The sequence below is a fragment of the Tupaia chinensis genome, unplaced genomic scaffold (genome assembly GCF_000334495.1).
Source record: "Tupaia chinensis unplaced genomic scaffold, TupChi_1.0 Scaffold143787_1, whole genome shotgun sequence".
NCBI lineage: Eukaryota > Metazoa > Chordata > Mammalia > Scandentia > Tupaiidae > Tupaia > Tupaia belangeri.
In genome coordinates, this window is record NW_006203636.1 from 852,323 (window position 1) to 872,627 (window position 20,305).

The 20,305-nt window shown below is 36.7% G+C and overlaps 1 protein-coding gene and 1 pseudogene across 2 annotated transcripts in view; both read left to right on the forward strand.

The window, feature by feature from the left end:
* The window catches only part of LOC102492810 (amine sulfotransferase), a 38,102-nt gene that overhangs the window by 3,897 nt on the left and 13,900 nt on the right, over positions 1-20,305 (forward strand). Inside the window, exons 1-2 of one of the 2 annotated variants that reach the window (XM_006165000.3) lie at positions 12,422-12,530; positions 15,478-15,629. In XM_006165000.3, coding sequence (XP_006165062.1) covers positions 15,488-15,629 — 142 coding nt within the window. In that variant the 5' untranslated portion in view covers positions 12,422-12,530; positions 15,478-15,487. Of the gene's footprint in view, positions 1-12,421; positions 12,531-15,477; positions 15,630-20,305 lie in introns of those variants that run through there. The other variant, XM_006165001.3, reaches the window with a different exon arrangement.
* LOC102493516 (spindle and kinetochore-associated protein 2-like) lies at positions 5,191-6,156 on the forward strand (annotated as a pseudogene).

A 20,305-nucleotide genomic window follows, 5' to 3' on the forward strand; every position in this document is an offset into this window, starting at 1 on the left:
AGGAGAAGGGATTGCGGCGTGGCCATCCCCCCTGGGGGGTGATTTCCTGCTTTCTATCTCTCTGTCTCTCACTGTCTGTCTGGCGAGTGCACGCGCCCTATAGCAAAAACCTCTCAAAAAAAAAAAAATTACTTTCAGGAATAAGACTGGCTACTGAAGATTTTCTGCTGAAACTCGAGATTCCAATATAGAAAGTTGGTAGGGCATCTGTATCCTTCTCTCTGTCTCTGTCTGTCTTTAATTTTTTTAATTTTTCTTTTTTTTTTATTTATTTTTAAAAAATTTAAAGGTATTCTCCTGACTCTCAGTCCTTCCTTTATGTTGCTAATTCTTGTTTTTTTTCCCCCTCCCATTTAGGAGAGGCAGAAATTCAGATCTTCTGAAATGCTTACTGAACTTGAGCTGTGAAAAATTGTGCCACATGGTTTTCATTTTTTGGTTTTTGCTTTCTAAAAAGAAAAAACAAAATTTTTATTGCCTTTTCTATTTTCATTTTTTCCCTCTTTCTCTGTTTTCTTTTAACTTCATCATTTTGCTCTCAGTCTCCCCACACTGAGTGTCTAGACAGGTTTAAGTGAATCAGAGCCAAACACCTGATTACTATTAGGGTCAGAATATTCTTCAATTCCCACTGAATCTGATACAAAAAGGAGGAAAAATGGAATGGTAGAGAGATTGCAGATCACCTTCTCCTGCACATTTCTGAATACTTAGACTGAACTTCAAGAAATTAGGAAGAAATGTATAACCCATCAGGTAATCAGAAATCATAGCAGGGACACAAGAAGTATGATAAACCATGAAAATATCTCTCCTCCAAGGAAAAAGAATAACTCCTCTTCATCCACAGACAGTAAAATGAAACTCATGAGAATGTCTGACAAAGAATTTAAAATATTCATAGTGAGAAAGTTAACGAAGATGCAAGCAAAGGAAGACAATGAAATCCAGAAGAGACAGGAGAGAAGAGCTAACAAGTTTCAGGAGGTGAGGAAGTTCTTGCACGATCTGAAAGAGGAAATATACATCGAAAAAAAGAATCAAATGGAACTGTTAGAGATGAAGGCTGTAACACAGGAAATCGAAACCTCCCTTGAAAGTATTAAAAGCAGACTAGATCACATAGAAGATCGAATCTCAAATGCAGAAGACAGAATCATTGGCCTAGAAAAATCCACCATGAACACTGAGAAAATAGCCTAAAAAACTTAGAGTAATATATGAGAAATTAAATGTACAAACATACAGATAATCGATATCCCAGAAGGTGAAGAGACTAATTAGGGCATTGATAATCTATTCCATGAAATCCTGGAAGAAAAATTTCCAAACCTAGAGAGGCATTCAAAGATCCAGACCCAAGAAATACAAAGGGCCCCAAATAGAATCAACCCAAGAAGATCTTCTCCAAGACACATTATAGAATATTGACCAAAACCATAGACAAAGACAGGATAATAAAGTTGGTAAGAGAGAAGTATCAAGTTACTTACAGAGTGTGATATCCCATCAGGCTAATGGCGGACCTTTCATTGGAAACAATGAGAGCAAAGAAAGAACGGGAAAATATACTCAAGAGAATAGTATACCCGTCAAGATGATCTTTTATATGGGAAGAAAAGCGAAGAACATTCTCAGATAAACAAAACTTGTAATAATTTACCCACACCAGGTCAGTTCTCCAAGAAGTTCTGAAAGGAGTGCTATACCAAGAAAACTAAATACAGACACACAGAAGTAAGAGTTCAAAAACAACCAAGAAAATGGCCAACTTAATGGTAGGGACAAGTCTGGAGTTGAATGTTAACTTTCCAGAATTTAAACAGAGAGATGAAATCACAACAGAAGAGAGATTAATTACATGAGACTGAACTGGTGAAATAGAATTTTATGACTTGTTAGTAAAACATTACTGATTTTTGTCTATGTTGTTTTTACCAGATTTAAGGATTTGTGTCTTCTCTTGAGATGTCGATAGGTTCATGTACCTGCTATTTGAACAGAATCCTAACCTGTTTCCTGGCTTTAAGTCTTAAGTAAACTACTCTTAACATTTTTTTTTTTTTACTTTGGTTTATTAAAGCATAACTGCTTTTCTTGAAATAAAAAATATATTCATTAAAAATAATAATAATACCTATTTAAGAACAACAGTAAGCTATATAGCCTCAGCTAGGTGCTACTTAATAGTATATTCATTCTACTCATGGAGTTTCATGCCTAAAATCAGACATATGTTCACAGGTATGTATATGTCAGTTAAACTTTTAACTGAAAGTATTGAGATTAAGATATTTTGGGAATCAATAAAATTTTGGGGAAAAAGGAATAGAAAAAACAATTGTAAATAGCAGAGAAAATATGGGAGGAGGGTGGTAAATGGCAGGGCGAGAAATAGGAGAAAAAAATTTGTACACACACACACACACTCATACACACACACGCACACACATAAGAAACAAGAAGAGAAAAATTATTTGTTGATGATAACTTGTATGTTTAAGTCACTATTCTGAATGGGAAATTACATTTTGTATGTTGTGGTGATGTTTATTGAATAAATGTAAAATAAATAAAATAAGTAAAAAAAGAATCTATACAATAAATTCCAATCAAATCCAAAAACCAAATCAAACCAAACCAAAAATACTCTCTCTGAACTTAATTTGTTATGTTCCAAAAAAATATCTTTTGGCTACCATAAATAGCTTTTATGTATTTCTTCACACTATTTTTTCAAAGTGTATTTACATTTTCCCTGACATTTTCTAAAGTAGTTTCATTTGCTATGACACTTCCTCTGGATAGCAGTGTTTTTGTTCTTTGGCTACCACTATTGTTTAAATTTATTTTCTAGAAATTCATGTGTTAGGACTTAATTATTGACTGTATTATAAAGGTAGTAAGTAAAAGCTAATTCCTTTATGATATTCCAGGGTAAGGCTTATTGTGCAGTGATTGGCTTAAGGTGATTGCATCATTGAGATGGCAATCTCATGAGTAGATACTAATGTCTTATGAGACCCACTGGGTTCCAGCACTTTTGAGAAGAGGTGAGTTCTCACCAAAGCTATTTATTATAAAAGAAAGATTAGTCAGAAGCTCTCTCTTTCTGCACATACCTGCCATTCTCTGTGCTTCTCTCTGCCACGTTATATGCCTAGGACATTGAACTTTCCAGTCACCTGAATTGTGAGTGGGTAAGTAAACGCCTATTTTCTCTATAAAATTGCCCAGTTTCAGGTATTTTGGTTAGCAAAACAAAAATAGATTAAGACGGGTACCTTCTACAAAAGGCAAATCCTCTCGTTTTCATTATATTTCATGGTTCACTTGAATATCAAGAAATAGATACTAACAACTATCTTAAAATTGGCTAAAAAAAAATTGTGAGTCACTGGCATCTAATACAATTCCACACCAGTTGTATAAGAGATTTCAAAATATACCATGTGATGTAATTTTGTATATGTCACATCTATAGTGTTCCTTCCTATCCAACTTATAATCGAGTGAGACCTCATATGTGAGCATACGCATATCACAGAAGGATTTAGGATACCTGTGTGATATACCAGATTTTGATTGATCTCTGTCACAGAGCATTTCTTAAATGTTTTAGCACAAGTAATCAAAGTACAAGGTACTCTTTGTGTACTCTTGTAAAAAGATATAGAAGGGGGACCAGCAATTAGCATAATGGCTAGGTCTGTAGACTCCCATGTAGTCTACTGTGGTTTGAGTCCCGGACCCAGTGGCTTAAACTCACTCCAGGCTCCTGTGCATGGGTGCCCAAGAACCTGAGAGGAGAATGGAGCAGAAGGGATTGAGGCATGGCCGTCCCCCCCTGGGGAGTAATTTCTCACTTTCTGTCTCTCTGTCTCTCTCTGTCTTTCTGGAGAGCGCACATGCCCTATAGCAAAATCCTCTCAAAAAAAAAAAAAGATATAAAAGGACATTCAATTCTTAATATTTCTGTATTTTTTTACATGTCTTCTATAATTTATTTCACTATTAAAAGCCACTCTGTATTTGATCTATTCCACTTATCAGTAGTTCTCATTATCCACCTAAACCTAATGAACTATGCTTACTTATACTTAAAAGACATTCCAAACATATTTCCCTACCTTTATCAACAATCTGTAATTGATGTACTATTAAAAGCCACACTATATTTCATCTATTCCTCTTATTAGTAACTCTCATTATCCTTCCATGTGAATCTAATAAATTATGCTTCTATTTTAAAATGCATTGTAAATATTTTCTCCCTACCTTCATCAACAATCTAGATAGAGAAGTGGTTGTTGAATGCAATTACAAGTGGTAATCACGTCCTCTTTGTAAGAGATGCTAGCACTTCGTTGCACACCACGTCTAGTTTGTGTACTTTAGGGTGTAAATAGCATCATCATGAATTCACATTGATGGTTCAAAGTAATCTTTACTCTTCAAAAATCTTAATTTATAAAAAAGCTATAAAAACATGTTATAGCATGACCTTCAAAATATATTTATTTATTTATTTGCTTATTTATTTACATTAATTTTTAAGGCTTTTGCCTTAGGGCATGTGTGCTCACTGGAGAGAGACAGCGAGACAGCGAGACAGAAAGTGAGAAATCACCTCCCAGGGAAGATGGCCAAGAGATCTTTGAGAGGATTTATGTGAGATTTTTTTTTCCTAGGAACAGAACAGTGCTTTAAGAAAGCCATGTTTTTTTTTTTTTTGGAGAGGTTTTTGCTATAGGGCGCGTGCGCTTGCCACACAGACAGAGAGAGACATAGAGACAGAAAGCAAGAAATCACCCCTCAGGGGGGATGGTCACGCCGCAATCCCTTCTCCTCCATTCTCCTCTCGGGATCTTGGGCACACACGCACACGTGCCCGGCGTGAGTTTTAAGCCACTGGGTCCGGGACACGAACCATGGTCGACTACGTGGGAGTCCAGCGACATAGTCATTACGCTAACTGCTGGTTCCCAGAAAGCCAAGTTGTTTTAACACAGAGAAAACATAACTCTTTACTTGATTTTTATAAAAACTTAAAAATAATTTTATCTTTCTAGTTTTTGCCAACATATAAATTAAAATTCTTTTTATAAAATTATCTTCACAATTCTTTTTGCAATTCTTTCTCAGACCCTTTCTGATATAAATCAAATCATCAAAAAAATACTTTAAACTTTTAGCATCTGCTCTTTCTTCCTCTCCTCTGAAATCCAGTTACTTTACTTTGGGGCAAAATTTTTTTACTATACAAAATTCTTCCCTGTATGGAAATTTTCTTTCCTTTTAATGTTTATTGCCAAAAATACATGATCACACCTATGACTTTATTTCCATATCTCTTACATATTTACTGTTTTCTTTCTACCTTGTTTTTCTTTATTTGTCTCCTTTAAGAAAGTTTAAATACCTCTGATTCAGATTAAATGAATTTTTTATCAATAAAAGAATACATTTTGTGCTTTTATAAATGTTTTCTTCAAAAACACGTTTATTTGGTACATTTTACATGTAGAAATACATATGACAGAACTATTCAACATGGAGGCGGAGGTTGATAAGCTGGAACTGATGTTCCAGAAAGCTGACTCTGATCTGGATTACATTCAGTACAGACTGGAATATGAAAGCAAGACCAATCACCCTGATTCAGCAGGCGAGAAAAATCCAGTTACACTCTTAAAGGAATTGTCAGCAATAAAATCTCGGTATCAAACTTTGTGTGCACGCTTTAAACCAGTTGCTGTTGAACAGAAAGAGACTAAGAGCCGCATCTGTGCAACTTTGAATAAGACTAGGCTATGATACAAGAGCTACAAAAGCAGACAGACGTGGAGCTGGCACCCCTGACTGAAGAAGAGAAAACTGCAGCAGACCACTTAACACCTCACATGCCAGATTTATGAAGCAATGGAATTGCAGAGTGGAACTTTACTGGAGAAGAGAACAATGCGAAATTTAGGAAGATATCTTTTAACACTTGATGAGTAGAGTGGGGGCTGTGAAGGAGGAGGTTTGGCTTGAGACTGGACAGTAAAGCCTTTCAAAAAAGAGGAGACTATACAAAGGGCAGAAGCCAAGGTCATATGTGCATGCCTATAGTCCAAGACTGGGAGGCTGAGGCAAAGGACTGTTAGTTTGAGGAAAGTGAGAAAGTACCCCAGCAACATAGCAAGACCATGTCTCAAAGAAAAAGAAAGAAGAGCATATATACTATTGTATATATGTATATTGGGTATACATACATGTAATCTTATTTCAGACAACAGATTCCCTTAATACTATTCTGTATGTTTTCTTTTAATTTGCCAGAGGGCCTGTGCACTGGGAGGGGGGAGACAGTGTGTTGGTCGGGGAGCATTTTTCTTCAGTTATCTTCTAAATATTGCTTCTTCTCCTCAGCCCCCTTAAAATTATTCTCTATGCCCTTATCAATGTATTACTTGTTCCTCAACAAATTATTATTATTTTTTTAAATTTGCCATAGTGCAGGTTTGCTTGCCAGGGACAGATAAAGTGAGAGTGCACCCTCCCAGGGGGAATGGCCATGGATATTGGGGCACACACTGACATCTTCAAGTTGCTGGGTTAGGAACATGAACCACGCAGTTGGCCACGTGGGCTCCAGCCGCATCAACAGTCACACCATATTCTTGCCCTCCCAAACCTGTTTGTGGATGACTCCTAAATATAATGTCTGTCAGCTCTGGATCCACATTTCCAATAAAACCTGCTATCAGAATATTATAATTGAACGTGTCCAAAATACTTAGTGAGTTTATTATTTTCCTAATGGCCACTATCCTGTTAGCTGGAATTGAAACCTATGCAACCATTGCTTCCCTTTATTTTCTCAGTCAATAAAACTTCTGATTTTGTCTTTGGAAATAAAAGAAATACATATGACAGGGCCAATCCATGACACGGTGGTTAAGGTGGTAGAATCTTACTATGGCTAACTGAATGATTTGAATCCTGGACCCTGTGGTTTGAGAAACACATCAGGCACCTGTATGTGCATGCCCGAAATCCTGTGAAGAGGGAGAAATGGAGAAAGTATTGAAGCACGATCATGCCCCATAGAGAATGCTTTTTTTACTTGCCCTTTCTCTATCACTATCTTTCCAGCGAATGCAAGCATCCTCGGGCAAATAAAAGAAAGGAAGAGAAATAAAAAAAGGAAAGAAAGGAAGGAAGGAAGGAAAGAAAACAGAAAATATATGAAAACCATAATCTTTAACTCATAGTTATCTTAATTACCAGAAAACAAGCAATTTAGAATTTTTTCATGTACTAACAGCATATGATTATACATTTTATGAATTGTAAAACTTTTTTTTTTTTTTTTTTGCTATAAGGCACCTACATTCTCTAGAGTGACAGACAGACAGAGAGAGAGAAATAAAGTGATAAATTCTTCTCTTTTCCCTGAGGTGATGGCCATGCTACAATCCTTTCTCCTCTCAGGATTTTGCATATGTTCTACATTTATAAAATGATAAATCCTTGAATTTATAGGTTGAAGACTTAGGTTAGGGCCTTGCAGATAGATTTGCTTCTGGCTGTTCCCAGACCACCTTGCCAGGGCAGCATTTAGGTTCTGAGAGCTGCTAAGCATCTGAAAATCATATACAGGCAGCCCAAGTTTTGCAGGGTAGATAGATGAAGCTTTTCAAAGTTTGCAAAGTTCACTTCCTGCCTTTCCTAATCACTTTCAAGGGTCATGTTCAGTCTAGAGGGCTGCTCTACCCCAGAGCTTTCTATGTAGGCTGCATAGTACCTACTTCATGGGTATCACAGATAGGCTTGCCCCCTGGGGAACTACTGGACTGCTTTGCCAGGCTGCATTTAAGTCCCAAGACCTGCTACACCCCTAGAAATTAAAACCAGTTACACAAGCTCTGTTTGGAATTGTAAGACATGACTGACTGCTGTCCCCTACTCGATGACCTTGCCAGGGCTACATTTGAATCCTGTAGGGTGATCTGCCCATGGACAATACAGGAACTACTCAATGAATCAAGAATTTCATACTTGAATAGTGTCTAAAATGCAGGAACACAAGAAATATGCAAACAAAACAAAAACAAGGAAACATCTCTCCAACAAAAGAAGAGACCTCACTAACAATGGACAGAATACAGGAAATTACCAATATATTGGAAATAAAACTCAGAATATTGATCCTAACAAAACTAAATGAAATGCAAGAGAAAACAGACAATTCCAGGAGATGAGAAAATCATTCTGTGGTAAGAATGGGGAATTCAGTAAAGAAATAGATAACACCAGGTGGCATGGTGCTTAAGGCACTGGGCTCCCACATGGCCAACTGTGGTTTGAGTCTCAGACCTGGCAGCCTGAAAATCATCCCTGTGCATGGATGCCCAAAATCCTGAGAGGAGAAAGGAGAAGGGATTGGCACATGGTCATCCTCCTTGGGCTTTCTCACCTTCCTTTTCTCTGGATCTCTCCAGCAAACACACATAACTTATGGCAAAAGCCTTAAATGAAATGAAACAAAAGCCAGAACTCTGGAGATGAAGAATACAATACAGATGATAAAAAACTCTGTAGAGAGTATCAACAAAACAGACCATGCAGAGGAAACAAGAAAGAAGCTTGGAGAAGCTTGAAATAACAACCTTCTATTTAGTCCATGCCATCATAAAGAAAGAAAAAGTAATAATTAAAAATGAAGACTGTATATATAAAATCTGGGACACCATTGAGCATCTGAATATGCAATGGTATCTCGGAAAATGAAAAGATGGGTAAAGGTATGAAAAATCTACTTAATGAAATGCAATTAGAAAATTTCCCAAGACTACAGAGAAATACAGACATTCAGGTCCAGGAAATACGAAGGATGGCAAATTGAGTCAACATTAGAAGTTCCTCTCTAAAAAAAATACCCAGCAGAGTAAACATGTCAAAAGCCAAAAACAAGAATAATATAAAAATGGCAAAAGATAAGTGTCACAATATTTATAAAAGATATTCCATAAGGTTAACCTCAGAGGTTTTAGCCAAAACAATGCAGGCAATAAAGGAGTTGTTCTCAAATCATTTCTAAAGATCCAAATGGAAGTAAACTGGGAAAACATACTTTAGAAAACCATCATCATCTTGTTACCTAAAGCAGGTAGGACACACACACACACACACACATACACACACGGAAACGACGGACCAATATTTTTGATTAATATGGATGCAAAAGTCCTCAGTGAAATACTAGTGATGCAAGGATGATACAGCATATACAAAACAAACATAATACAAGGTGAGAGACCTCTGTGGGGACAGCCACACTGTAATCCTTTCTCTCCCATTCTCCTCTCAGAATTTTGGGCATATCCCAGAATGTTTTTCAGGCCACATGGATCTGGTACTTGAACCCGAGGTGTTGGTCATGTAGGAGCCAGTGCCTTAACCACCATACAGCCTGCTGGCCCTGGAAGGTCATTTCTTAACACCATGAAAGCTATATATGAAAAACCCATAGCTAAGAGTATACTGAGTCGTTAAAAGCTGAAAGCTTTCCCACTAAAAACTGGAAGGAGACAGGGTTGTACACTTTCTCCACTCCTTTCAATATAATATTAAAACTTTTAGCCAATGTAGCCAGTAAAGGGTGAAATGAAAAAACAATTCAAATATTAGAGGAAGTTTCAATGTCCCTATTTGCGAATGATATGACTATCTATCTAGAAAATTCTAGAATAAGGCATGAATAAAGCTCCTAGAAGTTGATCAATAAATTCAGCAAAGTCAGAGGATACAAAAATCAACATAAAATTTTTGTGGCTTTTTCATATACCAACAATGAACAGACAGGTAAAATTGAAGAAAGCAATTTCTATTAAAATTACTGCAAAATAATAAAACACAGATAAATCTAACCAATGATATCACAGATCTCCGCAATGAAAACTATAAAATTCTGAAGAAAGAAATTGAAAAAGATAAACTCCCAGGAGGAGAATGCAAGAGAAGGGATTGCAGCACGGCCGTACTCCCTGAGGGGTGATTTCTCACTTTCCCTCTCACTGTTTTTCTATCTCTGGCAAACGCATGTGCCTTATGGCACAAATCTGTAAAAAAATTTTCTTCTATAGGAAATGTGAGCTTACCAGAGAGGAACAGAAAGAGAGAGAAAGAGAGAGAGAGGGAGAGAGAAAGTGACAAAACACTTTCCAGAGGGGATAATCATGCCACAGTCCCTTCTCCTCCACTCTTCTTGGGATTTTGGGTATGCATGCACACATACCCAGTATGTTTTTCAAGCCACCAGGTCCAGAACTTGAACCACACAATTGTCTATGTGAGATCCAGCCTCTAACCACCATACCACCTGGCTGACCTCAATATATTTGAATTTTTAAGCAAAAATAATCATGGAAATTTTTTTCTTCTGTTTTATAAGTACCTACAGAATGTCTTTGTTCTTGCCACTTGGCCTCAAAGTCATAAAATGTCAGCTTCTGTTTCTTTATCAGTAATGTTTGCCTGCCCTTAGTATAGGCTTATATTTTCTTATTTTATTCAAAAGGATGTGATCTACATAGTGATTATTTATTTTATGTTTAAATTGTCCCTGAACTGACCAGATACACTACCTCTAAGCTGGCTCTAGTGCTCTTTTGACATGTCTTAAGTATTTGTGTACTTCTTTGCTCTCTGGTACACTATTTCCAGGCTGCCTTTTGGTACTTTCCTTGCACACCTCTGCAGTAGGTCTTTTCTCCTGATTCCTCTTAGTTCTCAGATGTGCCATATCACTGTTTGGTATGTAAATTAGGAAGCTGAAACATGCCTTTAGTCATGGATGCAGTGCTATTTTATTCATTCAGGTGTTATACAGAGGGTCTAGAAGTTTCATAGCTGAAAAATCACTCAGCAAAACAGACAGACAGAGACAGAGACACAGAAAGAGAGATAAGGGGGAAGAGATCATAAGCATCTCAAAAATACCTAAAGAATTCAGTTCACTGAAAATGTGTGTTATGAAACCAAAACCCTTAGCTGAGTTAGATATTTTAATAAGTGATCTCCCATTGAGTTGGACTTTACATGCTATTTCACCCTCATAAAATGGATTAGTGTCTTAAATACAAACATTGTGAGAAATAAGACACCAGCTGAATATCTGCACGTTTCAATTACTTCAGATTAAAATTTACGTTTTTATCAGTGAAGATTGGTACATTGAAAGGATTAAAGTATCATCTGGGTCAAGTTTTGTTTGTAGTGGAAACCTATGAATCATTAATAAAGCTGTTATTAAGATTAAGCAACAGAAGATGGAAAACGGGTGAAAAGTCTTGGTAAAAGTCAAGAGGAGGGGCCTGCAGGTGATAGGGGGGAGGTGAGGTCTTTGAACTCCCACATAGTTGAACATAGTTTGAGACCCAGACCTGGCTGCTTGCTTTCTCCCTCTCTCTCTCTCTCTGTCTCTCTCTCATAAGCAAACATGACCTATAGAAAAATTTAAAAATATGTAATAGTAATTTTTAAAATTAAATAAATAAAAATAATTCTTAATAAAGTTAAATAAAACAGTCTGGAAGAGATGTTAAATAAGCCTGAGACAATACCAATTCAAATATTAATTATAGGATACAAAAAGGACAGCCTGAATATCAGTACCATCTACTTTTAAAAAAAGTATTGAAAGACTATCATTTAGATAATTTGACCTTTGCCGTCAAAAAATGAATTTGTGGGGACCAGCAGATAGCATAATAATTACATTGTTGGACTCCCATGCAGCCAACCACAGTTCAAGTCCCAGACTTGGCAGTTTAAAACTCATGCCAGGCACATGTGTGTGCATTCCCCAAATTTCAAGAGGAGAATGGAGGAAAAGAGATTGCGGCATGGCCATCCTCCTTTGGGGGTGATTTCTCGCTGTCTGTCTCTTTTTCATGTCTTTCTCATGAGCGTATGTGCCCTATAGTAAAACTCTCTGAAAAAAATAAGTAAATAAAAAATTTAAAAAATGAATTTGCATACTCAGTTTATAAGGCCTCTGAAACCTTTCATAGTGATAGCCAATTTCACAAATCAGGTGACTAAGGGTACGACAAGAAGACAAAACAATGTGAAAAAAGACCCGAACAATAAACAGCAGTCACTTGAAACAGGTCTAAGTCACTTTACTTGCTATCACTTATGCCAAAGAAAGTTGTTGATATAGCTTTCAAATACACTTTGTTGTTTGTTTTATAATTGCCAGAATAAGTAAATAAAACTACTGCTTACATGCAGTTCTCTTAATATCTCTAAAAGGTTTGACCTTTTGAATGTTTCTAGAATAATCTGTTATGCTTTTACTAATGTCAACAAAATATTACTCAGCTTATCCAAACTGAGTTATTTGCTAATTCTTAGAACGTAATTCATTGGCTAAAGCAAACTCTGTAGGCACTACTTATTTCTCCACAGCATCTCTCTCCCCATTACCCGGAAAATTGCTTCACAGGTGCTTTTGCTTCATCTGCTGGTCTGCAACAGTGAGTAATACAAGTGCAGACCTGGAGTCTCTGTCCAGTCTCACTCTCTTTTCTGCATAACACGTGTATCTGCTTTGTCTCTCTCTAATCTTTTATATTTCCTCTTCTTTTGGTCTTTAATGATAGAATAAGAAGGAGACAGACACCCTTTCTGTTTATACAATCACTTTCTCCTATGTTCAGCAAAAAGATGCAAACAACCTGTAGCTTCCCAATGTTGAGATTTTATCCTACGTGAGTCCACCTCACAACCCATTACTTCTCTCTTGCTTCTGTGACACAACTCACAGCATTCCTTTTCTCCCAAGACTGTAAAAGACAAACCAATTGATTAGAGGAAGAAAAAAAGTTTGATGTGCAGGCAGAATATTTATAGAGGCTTGAAACTCTTTTCTCTGTCTTCAGCCTGTAGATTCTATAATCCATGAAGACTTTGGGAGGGCATGTGTGGTTGTTACTGTGGATTGTTAGGAAGGTGTGATAGAAATTCACTCTTTGTCCCTGACTTTTGTTCCAACTATATTCTTAATTATGGACTTCCCCATGTGTTCATGTTAGACATATAAATGCTCCTTCTCCACACTCCAAAAGTTGAGTTCTCAAAAAAGTTTTCCCTGGAAAATTTGTGATGATGATCTCAAAAGAACTCTCTCTCTCTCTCTACCTCTATTAAAATCATTCTGGGACCAGCAGTAGGCATAATGGCTATGTTGCTAGGCTCCCATGTAGTTGACCGCAGTTTGAGTCCTGGACCCAGTGACTTAAACTCATGCCAGGTGCGTGTGCGTGCGTGCCCAAGATCCTGAGAGGAGAATGGAGGAGAAGGGATTGCAGCGTGGCCATCCCCCCTGGGGGGTGATTTCTCACTTTCTGTCTCTTTGTCTCTGTCTATCTGGTGAACGTATGCGCTTTATAGCAAAAAAAACTCTAGAAAAAAAAAAAAGAAAGAAAAAAGAAATCATTCTTTGCACTTCAATAGTCCAGCTATTCTGTCCTGAATTCTCAATAGTCCAGATTGCCTGGATTTCAGCTCATAGTGAGGAACCCTCTAGTAGTTTAGTTACACCTTAACTGGATCTTTTAAATGGCGGTCAATAATATCCCACAGAGATTTTTCTGGAGGTTGAGATTAAACATCATCCAAAAGGAAGATAATGCTTTATCACTAATTTTGTTTTGTATGAATTAAAGAGTTGGTAAAATCCACTTTTCTAGATTATAGTCCTCAGAAATTCTGATCCTGCCAGTCTGGTACAGGATTTAGGAGCATGACATTTTACTCAAAAACCAATGTGATAGTAATGTAGGTGATTTTCTAATCATTCTAAAGTTTATTTCTTTCACGAGTAATAGAATACTGCAGTCTAACTTTACCCTCAGCCAGGAGGGGAGATCTCTAGACTCGAACCAGGAACCTTCCCCTGTGGAACTGCCTCACACAGTATCACGTTTTACCTCTGCATTACTGTATGGCCCCTGATTTTCTCTGTTTTTCTTTTGTTGATCAAGTGACTTAGATTACTTGTAAAAGAGCTAAATATTTCTTGATATACAATTTATTTTTTTAGAATTATTTTATTTAATTTTATTTATTATTATTGTTATTTTTAAAATTTGACCAGAGAGAGACAGAAAGAGAGAGAAATTAAGAAAGCATGCTGCCAGACCTGGGAGTTGAACTGCGGTGGGCCATGTGGGAGTCCAGCACCTCAACCCCCATGCCTGCTGGTCCCTTGACATGTGATTTAAACAAAGACATACTTGAGCTTTTTAAAAAATTCAATCTCAGCATAGACAAAAATAAAAGAGCAGTAGACTGATTATATATCTACATTATTAGAACTCATGGGATATTCTGATCTATTTAACATTCAAGAAAGATTTCATAGGCAAATCTAATAGAAATTCTTGTCTGGTTTACATTTTGAAAGGATAGTTCTTAAACTTGTTCACTGTTCATATTTATTTTGACTTTCTTCTTTAGGTTCATATTATATTTAGGATTAAAAAAATGAGCCTTTGAGATCAGCAGATGACATAGTGTTTACGCCCCGTGTAGTCAACCACGGTTTGAGTCCCCAAATTCACGCAGGGCAAGTGTGCACCTGCCCTAAATCCCAAGAGGACAATGGAGAAGAAGGAATTATGGCTTGGCCAACCCCCCTGGGGGGGGGGTGATTTCTCTTTCTGTCTTTCTGGCAAGTGCAGGCACCCCATAGAAAAAAATTTCCAAATAAATAAATAAAACTTTAATTGGAAATTATAAAAATTATTATAGGTTATCCTGTATATTGTGTCTTATGATATACAGGCAATATTAACACAATGAAACAGATTGGTGTTACTCATGCAGAGCATTTTCCATGATTCATTTGTACGTGTATCAAATTCCAAAACCTCAAAAACTTCTTCTAGAAACAGGTTTATTTGTACTCTAAAAAGAAAATAGAAGAAAAAATATAAATAAAAGCATGTTATGAAAAGCTTCCTATTTCTATAACAATATAAATGTAAGGCATAAAAATACAAAATACTAAGAAACCACAATAAAAACTTGAACCTTGTGCTTGAATTACCTGTCATCAAATCTACCCATCTTTGCTGTCTGGGTAATCTTGAATAACTTACTTTACCTTCTGTTCTTAATATCCTCATTTGTAAGTTTGGAATTATAATATTCCTTTCCTGGTAGGATTTCAGGAAAAGTTATTTAACCTCTTGGTATCTCAGTTTTCTCATCTTTAAAATATTAATAATGATAATAATAATAACTACATAATACTGGGTCACCATAAAATCTAAATTATTTAATGAATATAAGGTTTTTAGTATGGTAAGAAAGTTAATACATATAAGTATAAATGGTAAATAGGCAGCATTCAATAATTATTAATTATTGTTGTAAATACTAAAAATGTGAAAAGAATTTTGCTGTTTTTACTTATAGGTGAAAAATTATGGAAAACGAAGACACCACTATTTTGAACTTTAAAGGCTATAATTTTCAGCGTGATTTAGTTGATACTGACCTGCTAGAAAATCTAGAAAATTTTGAAGTTAGAGATGATGATGTCTTTGTAATCACATATCCAAAATCTGGTAAGTTTGAGAAGGGGGCCATCTGATGCTTACGTTTGGTAATGCACATGTACCAGTGTTCCTTGTTCTAGACATCCATAGCAGCAAAATCGACATTGTAGATTACCATTTCCCATGAGAAAATAGCTAAATGAAACTCAAATCTGTATGCTAGAAAACCATTTGCAATACATGTGCTGTAATTTCTGATGGCAAATATGAAGAAATAAAATATTGAGCCAAAGGCAGATCTTTGTTAAATGCTGACCTGTTGGCTTCTTTTGATTCTACAAGAAAATATTGGGTCACTGGGAAAGTTATGGTGTGTTTTTACATAGAAAAACACACCATGACTTTCCTAATGACCTAATATATTCAAAACATCACCTAGACTTTGGTTGGCAGGCTATTTCAGAAGTAATTCCTCATGTGCTTTTCAATTACACTGACTTCCTTACATTTCTCTATAATAATGAAATAATTTTTAACCAAATAAATTGTACTCAAATCTAACGTTCCAAAAGGAAGTTGATTTTCTGAATCTGCTTTGTTCGAACATAGGATTGTTATTGAAACAATTTTGTATGGAGTGATTAATGTTGCTCGAAGATACACTGGAATCTAAGTCAATAAAATTCCTTGTTGTTGTGAAAATGCTTCATCCTTCTACTTTGAAATAAATAACCTTTTATATTTTCTTTAAAAAATTTAAAGAATAATATGTTTAATTTTAGGTATTATTATTATTATTATTTAATTTGACCAGAGTGAGACAGAGAAAGAAAGTGAAAAAGCAAATTACCAGGTCTGGGACTCAAACCACGGTCACTCATGTGGGAGTTCAGTGCCTTAACCACCACACCACCTGCCAACTTCAATATTTTCTTAAGTTTTTAACACATTTTCTTGTATGTGGATTGTTCCATTTTGAAAACTTTATCAGGTGGGTGATTCAGCAAAAACTGAAACTTTTTTTTTTCCTTTCTAAGATGTTTGGAGCGTCTCAGTTTTAGTTTTAGGTCAAGCACTATAGTCTACAAAAAGTCTTTCCCTTACTCATTTTATTTCATTTTATATTTTATTTTATTTTATACATTAATTCACATTATTTAGCTTACAAAGTGAATACTCCAACTTGTGAATATTTCTCCCTTGTCTAGTTGATAAAACTATAAAATTATCTTCAACAAATAATACCACATTTATTTGTCCCATTAATGCTTTGCCTCTAGCCCAGATCTCTAGGACATCACACATCGGTCCTCAATTTAGCCTTCTGTGTTCTTGCTTATCTTGAACGGGATATTAGCAAGTTTCCCCCAGAGTTCACTATAAAATGTACTTAAATAATTTGAGCAGTAATAGTTACAAGATTTGTTTTGCATGTCACATACTTTTAAAACTTTCTCAAAATTTGCAAAAAAAAAATCTAAGCCAAATATAAGCTAATCACATCATAGAATATGGAAAAAAAATCAAACAAAAAACACCATTACCAAAGTAGGTTTATTTCAGGACTCAAGAATGGTACAAAAATATATTAATGAAGTTTGTTCATATTACTAGGGTATAGGAAAAAGCCGGTATAATACATGCACAATAAGCATGCTTGAAAACAGCACTGGAGACAGCCGGTGACCTGATAGTTAAGGCAGCTGGATTCCCACATGACTGACAGCACAGTTTAAGTTCTGGACCCGATGGATTAAAAATCATATGAGGGTGTTTGTGCACGCCACAAATCCTGAGAGGGTAGTGGAGGAGAAGAGGTTGTGGCTTGGCCATCCCTCCTAGTGGGTAATGTCTCACTTTCCTTCTCTGTCTCTGTCACACTCGGTGAGCTCATGTACCCTATGGTGAAAACAAACACAAACTTAGCATCCATTTAAACAGAAACAACTCAATAACTAGGGAGAAAAAGGAACTTTCTTTGACTGAGGCATAATGAGAGCACCTTGTGACTGGGGAGGATTCTCTACCATTTGGGGTCATCGTCCATTTATCTATTTCTTATTTTAGTGCTTCCTGCATATGGGGTAATAGATAATTCCTTGGTATGGATGTGCGCATCTTGTATGTAACAAATCAACTTTAATTAGCTCTTGAGCTTGAAAGGCAGGGGAGTTGGATGAAGAATTATATTATGGTTCCAGAGGGATCAGTGCATCTATACACCAGGAGGAAAATCGCCGTGAGTGAGATTTTCCTCATGATTGCTAAAGCACAAGAGTTATTTGGGGCCTTTAAAGAATTAACTCCAGGAAGCAGTAGTTCTATGCAGCTGTTACCGCTACAGCCTTTTTTGACATGTAAAGTTTGGTGAATAGACTGAACACACATGCACCTGGAGTAGGCCCCGTCCTTCAGTGATGAGTGATAACTTGCAGCCTGATGACTTCCATGGACTCTATGGACTAATGTGGCATTAGGAGTGATAATGCAGAGAAATAGTTATGTCAGTGATCAGAAGTCTATATGAGGAAAGAGGCTTTTTTATTTATGGTATTGTCTAAGGATGGTATTATGGTTTTAGAATATGACTGGTCTATAATCCATTTTGTGAATATAATTCATTAAAGTCAATTATTCAATACGGGAATAGGAGATGTCTGGATTTCCCAGGCTAGTCTTTTGTTCTTGCTCTGGAAAATATATTGTTTACCTCATGACAGGTCTTAGACCATTCAAAATCTTTCTTTCTTCTAATTGAAAATGCTTCATTAGATAGAGGCTTTATCTGCAATGAGGATTAACTTTCTAGTAGATTTCCTTTTTGAAGGGAAGCATTCCATGGGAGCTGAATTCCAGTTTAAGATTCTCTTGAGGGACCAGCAGTTGGTGTAATGGCCATGTCACTGAACTCCCATGTGGTCTACTGCAGTTTGATTCCCTGACCCAGTGGCTTGGACTCAAGCCAGGCGCGTGTGCGTGCATGCCCAAGATCCCTAGAGGAGAATGGAGGAGAAGGGACTGCGGCATGGCCATCCCCCAGGGGGTGATTTCTCACTTTCTGTCTCTCTCTCTCTGTCTTTCTGGCAAGCCACACGCCCTATAGCAAAAACCTCTCCAAAAGAAAAGAAAAAAGAAAAAATTCTCTTGAAAGTCCTTGATCAATAGAGTCCACTGAAAATCTTTATTTTTAATTTGACAGAAGAAATATGAGAGAGAGAGAGAATGAACGAAAGCAAGCACCTTCCCCCCCCCCCCTTGGGGGACAGTCGTGTCACAATCCTTTCTCCATTTTTTACTCATTTTGGGATTTGAGGCACACATGCACATGCGCTGGGTATTTTTTCAAGCTGCTGGGTCCAGGACTCAAATTTTCCAGTTGGCCATGTGGGATCCAACCACCTTAATCACTACACCATTGGCTGTTTGTTTGTTTGGGGGTTTTTTTTGTTTGTTTTTTTGTTTGTAAAAGCCATCAGTACAAATACATGGTGAAACACAATCCTGGTGGGCTGCAGAAGGCACTGAAAGGTCTTTCATAGTGGTGACTCTTACTTCATCAGAGGGTGAAACTTGGAAGGCTTCTTTTGACATTTTAGTGATTGATGCATAATAAAAGATTAAACAGGAGTTGGTAAGATTTCAAATGAAATTCTTAATGTTTATATATTTCTTTCATGAGAGATTATCTTATCTTCCACAAGCAAGAGAGAGGGAGAGAGAAAGAGAGAGAAGAGAGAGAGCAAGAACTCTTAACGGTCCTGATGCCATGATTTACTGTAGCCTCAGCTAGCCCCAGATCATGTGTATGCTTATGCCTAGCATGCTCAGGGAGGTCTCCTCATTGGAATCTGGAGCCTCCCACATGGGTCAGCTTCCAAAGTGCCACATTTTACCACTCTGCCACCAGCAGCCTCATGATTTTTTAATTTCAATTTTTATGTAATTTGTAGTTTACATGTAATAGTTGTACACCATTGTGGGGTAGCATGTGGTCTTTCCAAAACATGTATACAATGTGCAATGCCATCATAAAAACAGAGAGTGTGATGTTAGATATCAGAAGCTAGAAAGTGGGAGTAAGTGGGGGCAAGGGGAAAACTTAATTAACAGATACATGATTACATATGAGTTGAATGGGTTATAGACTCTACAAGCAGGAGCAGGTTTCAAATGTGCACACCATGAAGTCATGATGAGACGGACAGAGTGAGAGAGAGGAGAAGAGAGAGAGAGAGAGAGAGAGAGAAAGTGATAAAGCAAGCCACCAGATTCAGGACTTGAACTGAGATTGGCCACATGGGAGTCCAGCATCCTTAATCACCATGCCACCTACCAGCCCCCATTTTTCTTTTTTACCTATTCATAGTGTAGCTATCCTAGAACACCAAAGTAAAGTTAGTCATACAAAATTTGGTCTAAGAGTAAATAAAGATGTTTCCCAAACATATTACTTTATTTATTTCAAGTTTGTTTTTTCCTTACATCTTTAGAAAGCTTAATATATTATAGAATTTCCTATTGTTTCAGCGATGCTGACAGATGTCAGGATATGTGTCAGAGAGAAAGTATTTTATTTGCTATGTGCAGCAGACAATGTGTGCTTTATGTTTACATGGGTTTTCTTCGAAAATTTCTCCCCTAACAATAATTATCATCTTCATGGATCCTGACCCTTTGAAAGCTCCTCTTTGGTATTTTGATCAGACAGATGAGTTAGTCTCAGGTGAATTACAGTTTACTACTGT